Genomic DNA, 18,965 nt, shown 5'->3' with positions numbered 1-18,965 from the left:
GATCCAGCCAAAGTAATCTTGAACAGCTCCAAAATCATTTTGATGGTACAGTGTCTTGTAATAGAGTGAACGGTGTCTCTGTCTTTATATACATGCTTACTTCAGGTAAGGTTTCGAGACATAACATCATTATGATATGATGAGTTATGTTGCAGTTGGTTGTGAATGCAGGAGGCATTCACAACATGTTTTTCTGTTTTGTTAGTATATCCTCTGGGTGAGAAAATCTGGCCCTTAACTCTTCCAACATTTTTCAACAGATTCACTCCATTCAAACAAAATATAGATCTCAATTGGGAATCAATTGTGTCTATTTTTCTAACTGGTATCATTCATAATATCAGAAATATTTGACGTTTTTCGCCCCTTTTTTCCCATTCAAGCAGACTACGGAATCTTCAAAAGTCCTCAGTTTTCACACTTTTTCAAGCACATTCAAAGCTCCTCTAGTCATTCACACTTCCAGATAGAAACTCTATTCAAACTGTGAAACATTCAAAGAGATTATGACTTTCTCACATGAATTCAACTTTTTCACAGCATTCATACATTTTACACAGTCGCAGTTCAAACATTGGTAAGGTTTCAGCCACTTTGAGATTTTTACATTGGTGTGTATGGGATGGAGTGTTGACACAGAGTGGAGGAGCCAACTGACAGAGTGGGGAGGAGCTAAAAAAAATCAGAAAACCTCGTCTTCAACTCGCCCTCCCTCCACAATTTTCGCACCAGCAGAAAAATAACGACATCAACTTGTAGATGTTGTCAAGCTGAAGAAGGAGTCTTATTGAGCATGGTTGGCTCGGGGAATTCCTGAGTACCAGCAGGCCAAGCATGCGGCAGCACGGGCGGTCGCGGAAGCAAAAACTCGGGTCTGGGAAAAGTTCAGGGAGGTCATGGAGGAGGACTAGCAGTCAGCCTCGAGGAAATTCTGGCAAACCAACTGGCACCTCAGGAAGGGGAAACAGCCCTCCACCAACTCTGTTTACGATGGAGGTGGGGAGCTGTTGACCTCGACTGGGGATATCGTCGGGCGGTGGAAGGAATACTTCGAGGATCTCCTCAATCCCACTGACACGCCTTCCATAGAGGAAGCAGAGTCTAGAGACTCAGTGGTGGATTCATTCATCACCCAAGCCAAAGTCATTGAGGTAGTTGGGAAGCTCCTCAGTGGCAAAGCACCGGGGGTGGATGAGATTCGCCCTGAGTACCTCAAGTCTCTGGATGTTGTGGGGCTGTCTTGGCTGACACGTCTCTGCAGCATCGTGTGGCAGTTGGGGACAGTGCCTCTGGACTGGCAGACTGGGGTGGTGGTCCCTCTATTCAAAAAGGGGGACCGGAGGGTGTGTTCCAACTATCAGGGGATCACACTCCTCAGCCTCACTGGGAAAGTCTACTCCAGGGTACTGGAAAGGAGACTTTGGCCGATAGTCGAATCTCAGATTCAGGAGGAACAATGCGGTTTTCGTCCTGGCCGTGGAACACTGGACCAGCTCTATACCCTCCCTCCGCAGAGTGCTCGAGGATTCATGGGTGTTTGCCCAACCAGTCCACATGTGTTTTGTGAACTTGGAGAAGGCATGCGACTGTGTCCCTCGCAGCATTCTGTGGGAGGTGCTCCGGGAGTACGGGGTTGGAGGCCCTCTGCTAAGGGCTGTATGGTCCCTGTACAACTGGAGCAGGAGCCTGGTTCGCATTGCCGGCAGTAAGTCAGACCTGTTCCCGGTGCATGTTGGACTCCGGCAGGGCTGTCCTTTGTCACCGGTTCTGTTCATTATTTTTATGGACAGAATTTCTGGGCGCAGTCAGGGGCTGGAGGGGGTCTGGTTCGGGAACCACTGGATTCCATCTCTGCTTTTTGCGGACGATGTTGTCTTGTTGGCTTTGTCAAACCAGGACCTCCAGCATGTCCAGGGGTGGTTTGCAGCCGAGTGTGAAGCAGCTGGGATGAAAATCAGCACCTCCAATTCTGAGGCCATAGTCCTCAACCGGAAAAAGGTAGCTTGCTCACTCCGGGTTGGGGGACAGTTCTTGCCTCAAGTGGAGGAGTTCAAGTATCTTGGGGTCTTGTTCAAGAGTGAGGGAAGGATGGAGCGTGAGATTGACAGGCGGATCTGTGCAGCGGCCGCAGTAATGCGGTCATTGTACCGGTCTGCCGTGGTGAAGAGAGAGCTGAGCTGAAAGGGGAAGCTCTCAATTTACTGGTCAATCTACGTTCCTACCCTCACCTATGGTCATGAACTTTGGGTCATGACCGAAAGAATAAGTAGCATAAGTATTTGCGGTGCACCGGGGCCCAGACGCCGCTAGGGGCCCATGAAGGAAGGAAAAAAAAAAACAGCTGTCTAGAATTGCCACAGGCTCCTGTTTTTGTGACTGAAATAGCTGGGGGCAGGGCGATAAGGTAACGCTGAGTGGCTGGTAATTTGTCCAATTACCTTGATGCCTGTCAGTCATGATGAGTTGCGATGACGTGACGTCTGTTGTTTCTCCTTTCAAAAGCAAATGAATGAAAGTTGATGAGATCATGTTTAGCAAGCCTAAACAAAAAGCAACATGCAAAAGAGGAAGGAAAGAAAGGAGCAGGATGAGGTTAAAGCCAAAATAACCAAATTAGACTAATTTTTTACTCAAACCCATGCAACCCAGGCAAAATCTAGCGTCCCACCGGAGGCAGAGGTAGCTTGCCAGCTAGCTCCATAAATGAAGCGGCATCGACCCCACCATCGCGTCCTGCTTCTCCGGGCGGCCAGAAGTAGACTTTCCCACCGCCGCAGCCTCAGAGGTTGGAGTCGGCGGACTCGGCTGTGCCCACCAGTGGACCTGTTGCAGGGGTTATTCCGCCCACAGATCGAGCACTCCACAACATTACTGTGCCTCCCGATGCCAAGACAAAAAGCTATATAATAGCAACTGGTTCATGTAGGCCTACCAAACCATTCCCCAGAGATGAAAGACAGGGAAACAGGTGTTTCTCCACCACATACTACACCACCACTACCAAGGCAGGTATCAGACTCCTGCGAACATGGCTGTGTTATTCGCCCACACTGGACTGTGCCTATTGTGAGCCATGCTGGCTGTTTGCATATCGAATGGCACCTTTGTACAGTGATGCGTGGGTCAAAGGAGTACGAGATTGGCAACATTTATCTGCGAGGATTGACTCACATGCAGAATCTCAGATTGATACCGGAGCGTGTGTCATGTATGAACAGTGGAAGAGAAACGGGAGAATTGACGCAAACATGGAGAGAGACGTGAGAAATGCCGCCAATTACTGGAGACAGATACTTGAGCGTATTATCAATGTTACAATCACTCTGGCCACTTGTAACTTGTCTTTTACAGGACACAGGGAGATCATTGGACAGTCTAATAGCGGGAACTTTCTCAGAATAATATATCTCTTAGCACGTTTTGATCCGGTTCTGAAAGAACTTCTTGAGCGACCACAAGGTTCTGTTAAATACTTGAGTCCTGCTATTCAAAACAAAATAATCTACATTATTGCAAAAACTGGTGCAGTGCGACAGTCAAGAGTAAATAAACAGTGCTCCGTTTTTCTCTGTTATTATGGACACCACCCAAGATATTTCCAAAAGAGACCAGCTGAGCCAGGTTTATAGGTATGTGACTATCCAGGCGGATGAAAACAACAGCGCCAAAGATATCCTGATAAAAGAGGCTTTTCTGGGTTTCGAGGAAACAGTGGACACATCTGCCTGTGAGCTACAGAAGAAAATTCTGGACAGCATACGGAGTAATGGATTTGACCTGAGCAAGTGCCGGGGACAAGGATATGACGGTGTGGCTAACATGAGTGGAGTATATTCAGGTGTGCAGGCCAGGACTAATCGTTTATCCTGTCCCACAGAAGAGATGGTGGTTGTGTTTCATTTTTGTGTTTCATTTTTAATGGCAATGTGCCGGTTACAGTTTGTGTTAGCTTGTATGTGTGTGATAACCACTTCACATCGGACTGCTTCAGTAACGAGGGTCAGTACAAAGCTGGCTTTGCCTCAACACTGACCCTGGTTTAACTGGACTGGGTTAGAGTTAACTTTTAACTTATGTGGGTTGGACTGAGGTCTGTTAGAGCAAGCTGTAATGTTAGGTGTCAGCTATCATAGTTAATGTTAGGTTTAATGTGAAATGGCAGCAATCTCAACATACTTTCAAGCTTCGACTCAGCTCTATGACCTAAGAAAGAAAATAGCAATTGCTGGTTTGGAATAGCACTCATTGCAATGTCATGTGATGAAATACTTAAAGAACGCAATCAATGCAAACAACCAAACTGCATGGGTTTTTGCCTATGTCGAGACAGGTAAAGTGCTACATACACACATGCTTAGAAGCTGGATTGGTAAATTAACATAATGTAAAGTCTAGTCACTGTTGAAAGGAGGATAGTGGTTAAGGGACTCGCATGGCTTCGCTTACATAATGCTTATGTTTCCATAGAGCCACTTAAATCCGACTAATAATCTGACTCAGTGAAGTTATTGAGTGGTTGAAACCTTAAGAATATAAATAACAAAATCATACAAAACAGGTTCAACTCACTAATTAGAAGTGTTTTTTTGACCTGACAGGAATCTGAAATAAAATCAGCAGACACCAAAAAATAATAATACTTAAACTGAAGTACAGGCTTAGTCCTTGTGATAAAAACATGGATTTTAAAAGCTGTGGTCAGATGAACTCTGGAATCAAACCTAATCTGTTGATGTTAGTGGTTTGAATACGGTCCAGTCACTTCCAATGCAACAGATCAATAAGCCTACAGACAAGTGAATGCAATCACCAACGCTACAGTTGGTGATGAATGTGGGGAAAGATCAATAACTGAATTAGAATGATTTGTTTAGGATAGAAAAAGAATGGCGGAGAAGGTGAAAATGTCTACTTGTCTACTTAGTGGCCCGTAGTCATAATGGTTCCAAAAATGACCACTTAGTTAATGTTGGGAACAACCACAGACAGGGCTTTGTCACTTAAACGTAACCATATGTTCTTTTGAGACATCCTGTCAGTTCAACCAATGAACATCAGCAGCACTGATTTTCATGTATTTCATTAATACTAATATTTTTTTTGTTTCATCATGTGTACCTCAGGTATCATTCGTACAGCGGTGTCAAACTTGGACCGTGAGTCCAGGGACCATTATGCTGTGGTGATCCAGGCTAAAGACATGGCGGGCTCTGTTGGAGGACTGTCTGGATCCACTACTGTCAACATCACCCTCACCGATGTCAATGACAACCCTCCAAAATTTTCACAGAGTAAGTGATCCAACTTATACACAAATGAATATATACTGATTTGCCCCCCCTGACAACCGGAGGAGAAATCTGAGAGAAGAGCTTGCTCAGTCCAGTTTTTCTGTTATTGTGAGGGGTTCACAGACCCAGTCTGAAACCTTCAGGGCTGTCCCAATTAACATTACGCCAGTACAACAGCTAATGATATCCCGGAGCTGCTGACTGTATTGCCAAGCAATGGAAAACAATCCTAGCCCTTCAGGCTTACATTAGGTAGAACACTACTTACCTCCAGTTCTCATTGAAGAAAAGACAGCCATGATGACTGAAACACGAACCAGACATCATATATTACTTATTATTTCTAACTTGCCTGCAGAGCCCTTCATGTACAAAGACACACTCGAGGGGTAAGTAGAGTGTCAAAGATTGAAGATGAGTCTGGAGTGAGAACTTGTTTCCTTAGAAATGGATTATGTTATGTTGTTGATTGAAATATGTTACATCACAAAAAAAGCAGAAAAAAGCATCATTTGACAGCCCTTACTGGCCTAGTTCATATTAAAGTAAGACAGCTGTGACCAAACTTCCGTTACAGGTTCATATTACAGTGGGCCTAATATCAAAGACAGTTCTGACTATTCTGAGACAATGTGGTCCTGCTGATGAATGGAATGTGTACCCACACTACATGATATGATTGATAATCTCAACACACACACACACACACACACACACACACACACACACACACACACACACAATCACACACGCATGCGCACACACACACACACACACACACACACACACGCACACACACACACACAGTGTTTTACAATTACAGCATCAGGCAAACATTAATGTAGTTTTATGCTACTTAAATTAGTTAACATGTCAAGGAATGCTATATCACTAAACTTAACCTACTTATTTAACATGTACACTTTAATTTAAATTTGTCTCATCTTGACTCATACATAAGCACATAAAATATCCACAAAATATCCCACAAAAAATATATACACTTCTATCTCTCTCTCTACATATATATGTATGGATGTATATATATGTATGTATGTATGTACATTTCATGGAAAACCATTGCAACCACTGAAAATGAATTCATGTTAGTCCTGTTTGATTCTCAGGATACCCCTGTACAGGAGGTACTGCAACAGATCTCTGTTATAAAGGGCTAGGTCACTAAACCTACAAGGTGTTACTTTAAAAAGGAATTTCAATAGGGATTGCTTAAACTGTTAATGAGGAGACTTGCCTAGCTTCTCACTGCCTATGTCCGAACCTCTACCCTGCTACCTCTGGCTTGGCACCTGGCTTGAAAAGTCCTGGAGTCAGATGCAGCCACCAGGCACGCCTGTTAATGATCCGTGCATTTGGTTGGGTGCTAGGCTACAGTAACCTTTAAGAACCTTTAAAAATATTTTGCACACATAGGCCTTCCTGCTGAAAGCACCAGTCCTTGAGATAATTCTGGACCCTGCCCAAGGTCCACAAATGTCTTCAAAATCCAAACCCCATGCCAGCAGACTGAACAAGATAACCCCCAATGTCCAGATTATAATCCATAATTGGTTGGTAAAATGGTTAATCATCCTTGTGCTCTGTTATCCTTGGATCAAACTGCAAATCTCTTATCCATTCTATGATGATAGGTTGCTCACATACTCTGTCTTGTAGTTTGTCTTGCATACTCTCTCAGCTGGCATCAATTGCTTTAGAGGGCGACTTTGCTTACTTCCTTATAAGGCCATGCAGCCACTTCTGCTAGCATGATGACATACTGATCAGCTATTGTTCCACTTTTTTTTGCAAACTCATTGTGAAATATTGACAATTACCCAACTTCAGATATTACTTTTGTCTGATTGATCTCTTAATTTGATACTGTAACTGCTTCTTCATTTGAGCTTCATTGCTATCATGACAGCAATCATTACACATCTGATTATTAATACAGAATGCTAATAGCAGAGCTCTTATTTCTTAATCAATTGTTAGAGGTAGGTAAAGGTAGGCTGGGGTTGGTACATCCAGGCAGCAGTAAAAATACCAAATGGTTTGGGAAAAAAAGACGAATATCCGCGGTCTGTGCCATCGGACAGATGTTAAATAACTTCTTCCAATCTGTTTTTATGGCCTGAAAATATTGTATGGAGAGCCTACCTGTCTATCAATCTGTCCTTAGACATCAGTTGACTATTTATTGACTGCAAGTTAATGGTTATTAATCAATTAATTGGTTTAATTAATGTGTCCTTGTTATATTTGTTGTCATCAATAAACTATGGAATAATGCATTAACACATGAATTAAGATGAACACCATTAGTAAATGAGAACGTGACACATTAGTTAACTATTAAGTGATCATTAGTTAATGTTTATTACTACATCAACTAGTATCAATTAATGTTCCCTTTTTGTCACGATTCATTCCCAGAGGTCTAAGGATTACACACTGGTGGAGATAACAAAACAGACTTCAGAGACAGGTGGGAAGCCATTGTCAATAAAAGCTCCTCTGATCTGATACCCCTTTTGATGGAAGAGTCAAACAAAGACAGAGAAACATAGAGAAATATATGTGGTGAGAAAAAACAATCAACCCTAACCCAATCAAACGTTCAGTGCATACAAACATTGTACAACTGGGAAATGAATGGTAACAGTGCAAGGTAAACTTATTACGTGAAGAAGGGATTTATTCATTTTTAAAATGTATCATGTACATCATTTTTTTTTTATTCATTTTTAAAATGTATCATGTACATCTGATATCAATGTATCATGTACATCTTTAAAAAAAATCTTGTTTTACCTCCATCAGAATGTTTCATTTTGATATTATTTGTATGATATTATATCTTCACTGATAGTCCCAGCCTCCTAAATAAAGTTATCAAATCAGGCACTGGTCTAATGCTGTTAACTTCGGAAGTCATGTTAGTATAATTGAAACAGCTTGTTATCAGTTTTAATGTCAATTGACAATTGATCAAGCTCAAGCTATTTGAGAAACTGGTTCATGCATTAATCGCTACCAGACTACTATGACTCTTTCTTTGCTGAGTTACCCACACAATGGGAAGGCTCAGCTCACTTAAAGTCGGAGAGCAGGAAATGGTTTGGCTGAAGAGCATACTTCTGACTTGCTTACAGACGAGTCAGACCTTTCAGACCATCAGGTGGTGGTTTTTAGGAGGACAACAGTTCGGTTGTAGATATAGTTACCTGATGACCATGGGATCCATGGGGACCTGCAAGGCTAGAGAGCACAAAGACTCTTGGATGAGGCCAAGTTATGCATTAATGAGACATGAATGTGTAGAGATACAGAGAAAGAGAGAGGAGCTCAGTGCATCATGGGAAATTCCCCCACAGTCTAAGCTTATGACAGCATAGCCAAGGGCCTGTGCAGGCTCTAACTATAAGCTTTATCGAAAAGGACAGTTCTAAGCCTACTCTTAAACGTAGAGAGGGTGGCTGCCCATGGTTCTGGAGGCTCTCTCTATTATTCTACATTTGGAGACAATAGGAACCACTGCATCCTGAGAGCATGTTAGAGTGGGGTTCTAGGGTACTATAAGCTCTTTAAGCTATGCCGGTGCCTGGCCTTTAAGGGCTTTGTATGTGAGGAGGAGGATTTAAAATTCTATTCTGGAGTATTACAGGAAGCCAGTGCAGAGAGGCTAATATGGGAGAAAATGATCTCTAATAATAATTCTTGTCAGTACCCATTCAGAGGCATTCTGGATCAGCTGGAAGAATGGCTGGAGAATTATTGGGGCAGCTTGATAAAAGGCAATTTCAATAATCCAGCCCTGGGCATCTTTTTGAGACAGGATGTTCCTGAATTTGCATTGTGCTTTAAGTGGAAACACAGTCCTTATAATTTGTTTTATGTGAGTTAATATGAGTTCATATTATATTAGCTATAATGTGTCCTTTAGATGTTATGGTCCCAGCACTAGTACTTCTGTTTTGTCTGAGTTCAGTTGCAGAAAATTGCAGGCAGTAGAGGTTTTAATGTCATTAAGACATCCCTTACGTTCAACAAACTGATTAGTGTCATCTTGCTTAATGGATAAGTATAACTGAGTATCATCTGCACAGTAATGAAAATTAATGGAGTCCTTTTTAACATTAAAAAAGTACGCCACTCAGGACAAAGTTACATCAGAGAGTGCTGCGTCTTCCATGATTTTTAATCAAACCTTTTTCTTTTTTTGATTATTTCTTTAAGAAATTTAGTTGGGATTTTGTTTAACAAACTACTATTGAAGATCAGTCAAATGTGTCCACTTTCGAAAGCAAACATCAAGTTGCATGTGTTACATGAAAAAATGCCTCTCCTTGCCTTGCATGCAAGTTCATCCTTCAACAAATGTTGTCCTGCGAAGGTATCACCAGCAACACAGGTCCAAAAACAGTGTTTGAATTCAGGACTATTTGCACACATTTGAATGAACTTGAAGAGCATAGGCTGAGTAACCTCTAAACTGAAACATCTGCAGTAAGGTTTGCACATTCGAAGAAGAAATACAAAGTTGCAGCGTAGAAGTGAAAAGCAAATACAACTTATATATAACTTCATATTTCAGGAGAGTGCTGAGTATGACATGACTCTCTGGTTGATCTAATGGAATTAACTATATGGACTTAAAAGGAATAATGATTAAAAAAAATGTTGTGTTGCTGTTGCAGAGAGCTACCAGCTGTACGTACCAGAGCTGGCTCCAGTAGGGAAGGCAGTTGGTCGGATCAGAGCCAACGATGAAGATGAAGGGCAGAACGCAGAGATGACCTATAGCATCACTAATGCAGATGCAGCTGCTATCTTCACCATCACTACTGATACTGATCGCAGGGAGGGAATCATTTCCCTCAGGCAGGTATGAATAAGAGATCATTAATTAATAATTTTTCCTTTGTTGACGCAAAAAAAAGTGATGTACTGTCCAAAGCAGTAAAAGGACTCAATGAAATTACATTCTGCTTAAGAGGTAAATGGAATGGACCACCGTTGAGTTCTCATATTGAAAGCACAGCACCAGTTTTACCAGGTGCAAGGGGCTACATAATTGCTCTGTGCCTTCACAGTTTGAACAGTTTTCTTCTTCCTTTCAAACATACTGAAATTAACTGTATAGGAAATGCAATTGGATCAAATCGAGTATGTGTGGCCAGTCTCCCAGCTTCAGCTGGGATGAAATTCTTTGAGATGGTCAAGTGTGTCTGATTTGCCTCTGCAGCATTTGAACTATAACTATAACAGGGGAACCCACTCTCAGCAGGAGTGAGCATTACTGTTTTGTTTTTTTCGAGTGAAAAGTGGTTTTGATTTTCTTTGTGGTTCTTCTTCAGGCACTAAAAAAATTGAGCACAGAGGAAAGCTCCCAACACAAAGGGGAGTCCAGAATTGTTTTTCATTTATTTGTTTTTCCACAGTTAACATTTGCTTTGCCGGCCTGTTGTAAGACTTTGCATTCTGCGGATGCCGAATGAGTTATAAAAACTTGTAAAGACAAGTGGTGTTCCTAGACATTCATTTCCATCAGTCTGTTTTGAGGTGGCCATTGAGAGCTGATGATTCTCAAGGCCAAAGCACTGACATGAGGTCAAATTTCAAAACCTATTAGGTTTTACCTAACCTAATTATAAATGTCTGCATTTACATAGCAACTGCATCCAAACATGTACATCACACACAAACACACACTGTTGACAGTGAGATACCATGCAAGGTGCTGCCTTGCCCAAGGACACTTCAACATGTGGACAGCAGCAGCAGCTGGATATCAAACTGGCACACGTGATAAGTGGATGACCTGCTCTACCTCCTCAGCCACAGCCACTCTTTCTTATTGCACACAGAAAGATGATTGAGGGTTTTTTTTAGAATAAATTAAGGAGCCAGAAAATCAAAACACTATGATTTAAAGAGGCTCAACAATCTCTTATAAATGGGGAACTACTGTCAATAAAATATGGATACAAGTTATTTATTATATGAATGTACAGGGCCCATTAGGGATTGTATGATAGAAGAACAAAACACGAACACAATTTGATCAGTACGATAATGATATAACAAGGGTTTGGGCAATAGGGAGCAAAACTAAACAAAGCTAAGATGGAAGACGAAACAGATCCTAAATAAGTCAATAAATGAATATAAAATGTTATATTAATATTAATATACTTGAATGGTCCACTTCATGTTATGTCTTATTAGTACAGGAAAAGAAAGAGACTAAAGAGAGAACCATCAGTCAATGCACCTTATTCTTTCCATTTTGGCAAAATTAAGGACATCTCTTGTCCACAGCATGTGGAATTCTGATTTCCACTTCCGCAATATCAGCCATCTGGCCACCCCCTGGGAGGAGAGAGATACTGTAGGTGGAATTAGGTTCAATCAATGTTCCTGTAGCCTTTGATAATGATCTGAAGAGTTTCCTCCCAGTAGGATTGTAAAAAAGGGTAAAACCAGAATATATGTACATGGCTCACCAGTGCATGGTGACGACTGTCACATGTTGAATCTACATCTTTATAGATTTTTGAGAGCCTAACCTTTATGAGAAGGGGCAATGTAGAATGTTGTACTGTATCAGTCTGTGGTTTGCGCAGACAGATGGCTTGTGTATAATATCAAGAGCATCCTCCCAGAGTTCCTCAGAAATGTTTTCTCCAAGATCCAACTCCCCAAGTGATTTAATGGAGTTTAAGGAGTCTAAATGTAAGGAATGAATCTGAACATAAAATCATCCCCTTTCAATGCAGGTAATGGCTTAAGACAGGTAGTGGCTATTGGAGCTAATGTTGAGTATATCTGGCGACCAAAACTGCCTAAACTGGTTCAATATTTTCAGGGACATTTCAACCATTACATTTTTTCGTGTAGCTGGAAGAAAGGCTCTTAATAGGAGAATTAACAAACATAAACAGTGACACTAGCTAACATGACTCTGCTTTCAGTTTCGGTCATACAGGTGGGAAGTTGTGTAAATCAAATTGTAGCCAGGGCTGTATCATTCCACAATTTGATGCCCAATAATAGAACTTCAGATTTGAACGATCCATTCCCACAATGCCTTTGGCGTCTGTAAAAATTCCTTGTGCATCCTTGGGTTTTTCTGTTCCAAATTAATTCCGAAATGAAGGTGTCAATTGTGTCCGAGCCGCCTGGCCCAGCACATTAACTGTAATTATGAGCCTGAGCCCGATTTAAACCCGACATTTTTTCAATACGTGGGCTGTTATAACGGACATTCTCAAGGTCCATGTTGCACTTACACTACACAATCAGTGATTCCGGTAATGCGTTACTCTATTCTGACCACTTTTTTCAGTGAGGAGTAATCTAACATGGTAATATTTCCAAACCACTAATCAGATTAAAATTACTTATTCAAACCACTGTGCATTACTATTATTTTCGTCATTTTCCTCAGTAAAAATATTTATTTTAGCTTTTCTTCTTGCATCTAGGGGAGTGATGTCACGTGCGCAAGAAGTCACGTTTTCTGCACGAGGACACTCACTCACGTGTAAAACCATGCAGCGGCACAAACAACATGGAGGGAGGAGAGAGATGAGCGTTTTGTAGCTGGAAGTACCGTCATTATTTTGAGTTATTACAAAAACACACACACACACACACACACACACACACACACACACACACACATAAATGCTTGATCAAGTGCTGACCCAACCTGGGAAATGTCCAGTTTGGGTCAGCGCAGAGGATCTAAAGTCTGGCCGGTGGCGGGGATGCGAGCACCTGTTGTCGGTGAGACGGGAGGATGCAAGCCGGGACGGAGAGGGTCGGTTCGGCCCCACTGACCAGCGTCAACAGACTCTTCAGATATCCAGACTTTACCTGGTGACAGTCGCTGTAGTTAACTATATATAACTAAGCAGACACTGCAGAGACAGGTGTTGGTGGTGATTTTTAACTCTCCACGGTAGCTCCTTTTGACAAAATCGATCCACCGTTTCCTTACGTTGTCATCCTTAGGAACCTTAAACAAGCTAACGGTGTCATTACTCTGCACACTGTGGCATCCAGGAAAGATGCAGGAGTGATGTGGAGGAGACATGACGGTTTAGCTGACTGGTTGACTGGTTAGCTAGCTGCAAACTATTCTAAGAGATGCTATCCAAGACTCCAGAGCCAGCAGAAAAAACATTGAAGTTAATGTGCTAAGTGTATGTATACGGCTTCCGCAGCAGAATTGGGTTTAAGCAAATCTTTTGCATGATTTTCTGACCCGCCCATTAAATCCTGAACTCAGTAATCCTGAAACACAGTTCGTGAGCCTAGCTCCAAAATTAAATTCTAAATGGCTGAATGCTTTTTACATGTTTTAAAGAAATGCATGTATGACCTTTTTAATGTGTTTAGAAGAAAATGGCTGAAATTGCTTTACACAGACTTTAAACAGGTATTTTCAAGTTAACAAATCCTTTCCCAACCCTATCCAAGTCGTTTTTTTGCCCCAACCTAACCAGACCATTGGCACAGTGTTGTGAAGTTGAAGATCAAAAATTTTACCTAAATACTGTAAACTTTCAACATATCTGTGGTTTGCAGACATAAACATTGGCGTAATATTAGGTTGGTCATGAATTAATCACATTATGGAAGATAATCATACCATTGTTTCATCTAGACCAGTGGTTCTCAACTGGTCTGGCTTTTGGATCCACCATCACCCCTCAAAGGTCCCATATTACGAAAAACACATTTTCTCTGGTCTCTACATATATAAGCTGGTCCTCTCTGAGCCTCCCAACTCCCAGAATGAGGAAAATAAACGATTCCTGCATGGTCTCTGCAGCCCACCCACTGGTAAAACGGCACTCCTACAGGCTGTTCAGACTCCCCTCTCGGCGTTCATCCCTGAGGTTAATTTCGGTGTGTCCAGTGGTAAGATAGCAGTGTTCGGAATGTTGTCACTCGGAGTTAGACATGCAAATTGCTCTGTTGTTGGATGTAAAAATCAACACAATATATTCTGTCCCAGCTACAGAACAACAGAAGAGACAGTGGTTGCGTTTTATTTTTAATGACAACGTGCCGGTTGTAGTTTATTATGATATGTAAGCTAATCACTTCACATCGGACTGCTTCAGTAACAAGGGTCAGTACAAAGCTGGCTCTGCCTCCACACTGACCCTCGGAAAAGGATCAGTCCCACCCATAACGGACCCAGCAACTGCACCCGAGCCACAAGCAAATTTAACGTTAATAATATCACGATGGAGCTTGGTTGTCACAGTAAAAAGTCTGGAAACATGTGCAGGCTGGAGACAGAGACGATGCAAACAGTGTCCAAGAGTTTGGAAACTTTGTTGGAGACAAACACAGCTTTCAATAGCTTTTAGCCATTAGCTACATGGTAGTAACTGTAACAACACATAGAACAAACTAACATTATTCAGACACACTAACCATTCTCAGGGTTCTCCCCAGACAATGGAATGGTGGCGCAGCGCCGCTATACTGCTAGCTCAGCGCCACTATACCAATTTTCAGTGTTAGCGGCTGAGGGTGACGAGCATCATTCTATGCCGCCCCCACCCCCCGTCCGACAATAGCGACCATCCCCCCCGCCATCGGATAACGGTGCGCCGCTACACTAAAAATTTCTGGGTAGAACCCTGATTCTGAAACGTCCTGCTGCAGCTGCAGAGTCTGTACTTCTTCAGGAACCTCTCCTTCTAGGTCTGATTCTGGGTCAAACTGGTTAGGTTGAACCAGCGCATGATACCACTAGCGCAAGCAGCATCTCCCTAAGAGGGGTGTCTAGCAGGAAAGGTAGGCGTCAACAGACGGAGCTCATATCGAAAACAGTGCTGAATGAAATACTGAAAACAGTATAATATGGGACCGTTAATGACAAACGGTGACCCAAATGAAGGAAAATATTCAACTTCTCAAATTTATGTGATGTACATAACACCTCAGTTACTGTATTATTAAAACTATTTAGTCACTTATTCAAGCAATAAAACATAAATACAAAATAAATTGAAAAGTGCAACTATGACATCTAACACTGCACTATGGAACCAACTCTTCAGCAGCAGTTTTTATCCACAAACAAAAAGTGCATTTCAAAAAGAAGTATACAGAATTATTTTTTCTTCTGATCACCTTATCAGTAGGTAAATACGAAAAATTAAGCAGCACTCACAGCAGGTGTAACACTGACATCACTCACTTCAACCTGACAGCAGGTTTAACACTGACATCATAGACCTAAGTTTGGAGGAGTTAGTGAGAGAACTGAGGATGTTTTTGCTCCTGACAAGAGTCTCAAAGTGTGGAATGATAGCAGACAAATGTCTGCTTCTGTGTTCTGTCTTCAGCTGAACCAGAACTGAGAAGCTACACTCACAGACAGGTTGTGCTGAATGGTAGGAGGATTTCCACTGTTTGAGTGAGAAGGCTACTCAGTCATTACAGTGCTGCACTTACCTCCGTGAATTTTCATTCATCAATGCTTTCCATGTCCATGCCATGGTCAATTAGCATTTAAAAAACACACTTTGTGGGTTTTCCTCTGCTGTGAAATGTGTCAAGCTCTGCACACCTGGATTTGGGGATTTTCTGCCATTCCACTCCGCAGATCCTCTCAAGCTCTGTCAGGTTGGATGGGGACTGTTTGTGAACTGCCATTTTAAGGTCTCTCCAGACATGTTCAAATAGATTGAACTCTTGTATTGGCTGTGTGCTTAGCTTCATTGTCCTGTTGGAATATGAACATTCGGCTTTGGAATGAAATAATTCATTCAAAGTAAACAGTCTCTGGAGACCTGACAACAAACAAATCACTGGGATCCCAAAGTGAAGTATTTTTTGTTGAATGAACTGAACTGGAGTGAACTGACAGTGATTACCGGGAACCTAACTTTGGTATCCTTCTTTTGTTTCTAATATAACTATTTTCTCATTTTAATTTGTGGTGTGGTTGAATTTATTGAAATAGTGTGTTTTATTCATCTGCTCTGCCATTATTTGCCACTGTGTTTGAGTTTAAGAAATGCATTCAGGGGTATGTGTGTTTTGAGCACATATGTCCTTTGTGGGCTTTGATTTTTGATTATAGATTGATCAAACCATTACACATGATAACAGTATAACTGATAACCCATCTTTGAAACATGTCCTTGGTAAGATAATAATTGTAATTTCTGTATTGCCCCCAGCCTCTGAATTATGAGAAGAGAAAAGTTCACACACTCAACATCGAGGGCTCCAACACTTACCCAGACTCACACTTCTCCCACCTGGGACCATTTAAGGATTCCACATCACTGCGAGTTATTGTGGGTGATGTGGATGAGCCTCCAGTCTTCTCCATGGACTACTACATCATGGACGTGTATGAAAACTCACCTGTTGGCACCCAGGTTGGCACTGTAACTGCCATGGACCCTGATAGCACCAACAGCGCTGTCAGGTAAGGAAAATAGTCAATGATGTGATGTGTACATACGTGTTTTTAATGTGTTGTGTTTGGTGTAAAAGTGTCCTACAAGAAAAGAGTCATTGAAGTTTGGTCAAAGCTGTGTCATGCTCTCTGGCTTCAGCAGGGCAAGTTAACATTTACAGCCCAACTTCCCTGAAAATACTACAATTTTCTTATTTAGGGCTGTCAAAATTGCTCCAAAATGACGTTTGAATATTTGCTCTAAAAAAAACCCACAGGTTTGAACCATTCGAATATCTATATTTGCACATTATGTCAATAACAGGAGGGCAAACAAATACAACGAGACATAGCTTCTTGTATAAGTATTTTCGGGATAGGGTACCTTGGTTCCAATTCTTGACAAAACTCTCTGAATCCCATGCCATCAACGATACTGATTGGCCTCATGTCCTTGCATATGAACGAAGCAAGTTTCTTTGTGCACGCCTCTTGTCCTGCTGCAGAAAAAGAGCTTGTGGCGGGCGGTGAAAAATATGAGTCGAGACATGGCTGTTTAGTTGGAGTTGGAGATGTGCCCTCATGTTGCTAGTGGTGGAATTCTAAGCTAACTGTAGCATACACAGCTTACATGCATTGCATTGCATGCATTTATCTCCAGGCTCCGCATTTTTGCCATCTACTGACCAAATGGGGCTTTTTAGGTTGCTTGGAGTCCAAACCCCTCACTCTGCTGCTGAGTTGGGCTCTGAACTTTCTGCCATTTCGTTTTTTCTCTCTGCCATCTGCATCTGCCACAGCTTTTGTTGTGTCTCACTTTCAGCAATGAGTGACGCTGTGCAAGTCCGACTCCTGTGACCTGTCCCTGACCCGTCATGCTGTGCGCCCACTTGCAAAGCAGCCGCTGATGTGGTTTTTTCCACAGTCGAATATTAATTTTCACAATTGAATCTCCGTTTTTTTTAAATATTCGAAAACATATGTTCGAATTTAGAATATTTGTTGACAGCCCTAATTTAGATACCCATGTCTCACTTGGCATTATGTGATCAGCTATATGAAACATTATTATTGCTCCAGGGGCATAATTAACCCCTCACTCCCAGCCAAACTTAATCCTTAACCTCATCTCCTCATGAGGAGATCCTCAGGAGATGCCAGCAGAGGCAGTATCTCCAGGGCTCAACATTTTTGGGATAAATAACAACATTCTTCGGACATTACTCCTTCATAGAGAGTGTCATCTGAGTCTTCATCACCTGTTAGTTCCACACAACACAGGACACACCTGCTGAACACAGTCAGAGTTTACTCTAAAACCACTGAGCTGCCAGTCAGAGCACTTCCACTGTGTGTGAGCAGTGCGAGCACTGCTGCCCAGGCTGCAGGACAGAGGGGGAGCCTGGCAAATACAATGAGAAAAAACTTTTCAGTAAAAAAGAAGGCATCTTGTGCCCAACTCAATTTTATCATTGATGAAATGGAAATCTCAAATGTTTTTTTTTTTTTTTTTTTTTCCCTGATTCAATGCACTTCTTTTAATTTGCTTCAAATATTTATGAATATTTGAAGTGGGTGAAAAAAGGGCTTTTTAGTGCTGATTATCAGGGCCAGCATTAACCAGTTATTATTTATATTTTGTGCTTGTTTTTAAATGCAATCTTTAATGTCTTTTTAATGCAATTTTTATGTCTTTTAATGTAATTTGTGTGCTCCTGTAAAGAACTTTGAGTTGCCTTGTGTCTGAATTGTGCTATGCAAATAAACTTGCCTTGCCTTACCTAAAGTGTTCTTAGTTAAATTGGTTACTCTAAATTATAATACTGAGATTTTAATTTTCATCATAAATATGTATCCAAATATCATTTACCTGTCTCCTGTAGTACTTATAATTACTTATACTTATATTATTATTATACTAATTGGTATCTATACCAGCCCTGAAAAAAACACATCAGTCAATTAAAAAAATGTGATAATTGCTTCCAGTGATGTCACTCATTGTCTGAGTTGCATTGTGGGTAAGTTGACAAATTTTGAAATATAAGAATAATATGTACAGTAAAAAAGTGATCTCTGGTTCTGCTGTATTTGATCATTTCCTTGCAAACTGTACAACAGCGTTATTTGAGTGCAATGTTGGACCAGTGGACTGCTTTACAAAACCTGGAGCCTCACAATAAACAACCCACAATAACCCACAATAAACAAACATGCAGGTTCCTGTG

The 18,965-nt window shown here is 41.5% G+C and overlaps 1 protein-coding gene across 5 annotated transcripts in view; it reads left to right on the top strand.

Annotated features, from left to right (window-relative positions):
* LOC119011809 (cadherin-18-like) overlaps positions 1-18,965 on the top strand; it is a 155,915-nt gene that overhangs the window by 96,211 nt on the left and 40,739 nt on the right. For all 5 annotated transcript variants that reach the window (XR_005072278.1, XR_005072279.1, XM_037085193.1 and 2 more), the window contains 3 exons: positions 5,124-5,291; positions 9,995-10,182; positions 16,514-16,767. Coding sequence is in view for 3 of the 5 variants with exons in the window: in XM_037085193.1 (XP_036941088.1) it covers positions 5,124-5,291; positions 9,995-10,182; positions 16,514-16,767 (610 nt within the window). In the remaining 2 variants the exon portion in view is untranslated. The remainder of the gene's footprint in view (positions 1-5,123; positions 5,292-9,994; positions 10,183-16,513; positions 16,768-18,965) is intronic.

Source organism: Acanthopagrus latus, chromosome 21 (assembly GCF_904848185.1).
Source record: "Acanthopagrus latus isolate v.2019 chromosome 21, fAcaLat1.1, whole genome shotgun sequence".
Taxonomy (NCBI): Eukaryota; Metazoa; Chordata; class Actinopteri; order Spariformes; family Sparidae; genus Acanthopagrus; species Acanthopagrus latus.
Note: the sequence above shows the minus strand (reverse complement) of the source record. Positions and strands in the feature narration are given on the sequence as shown.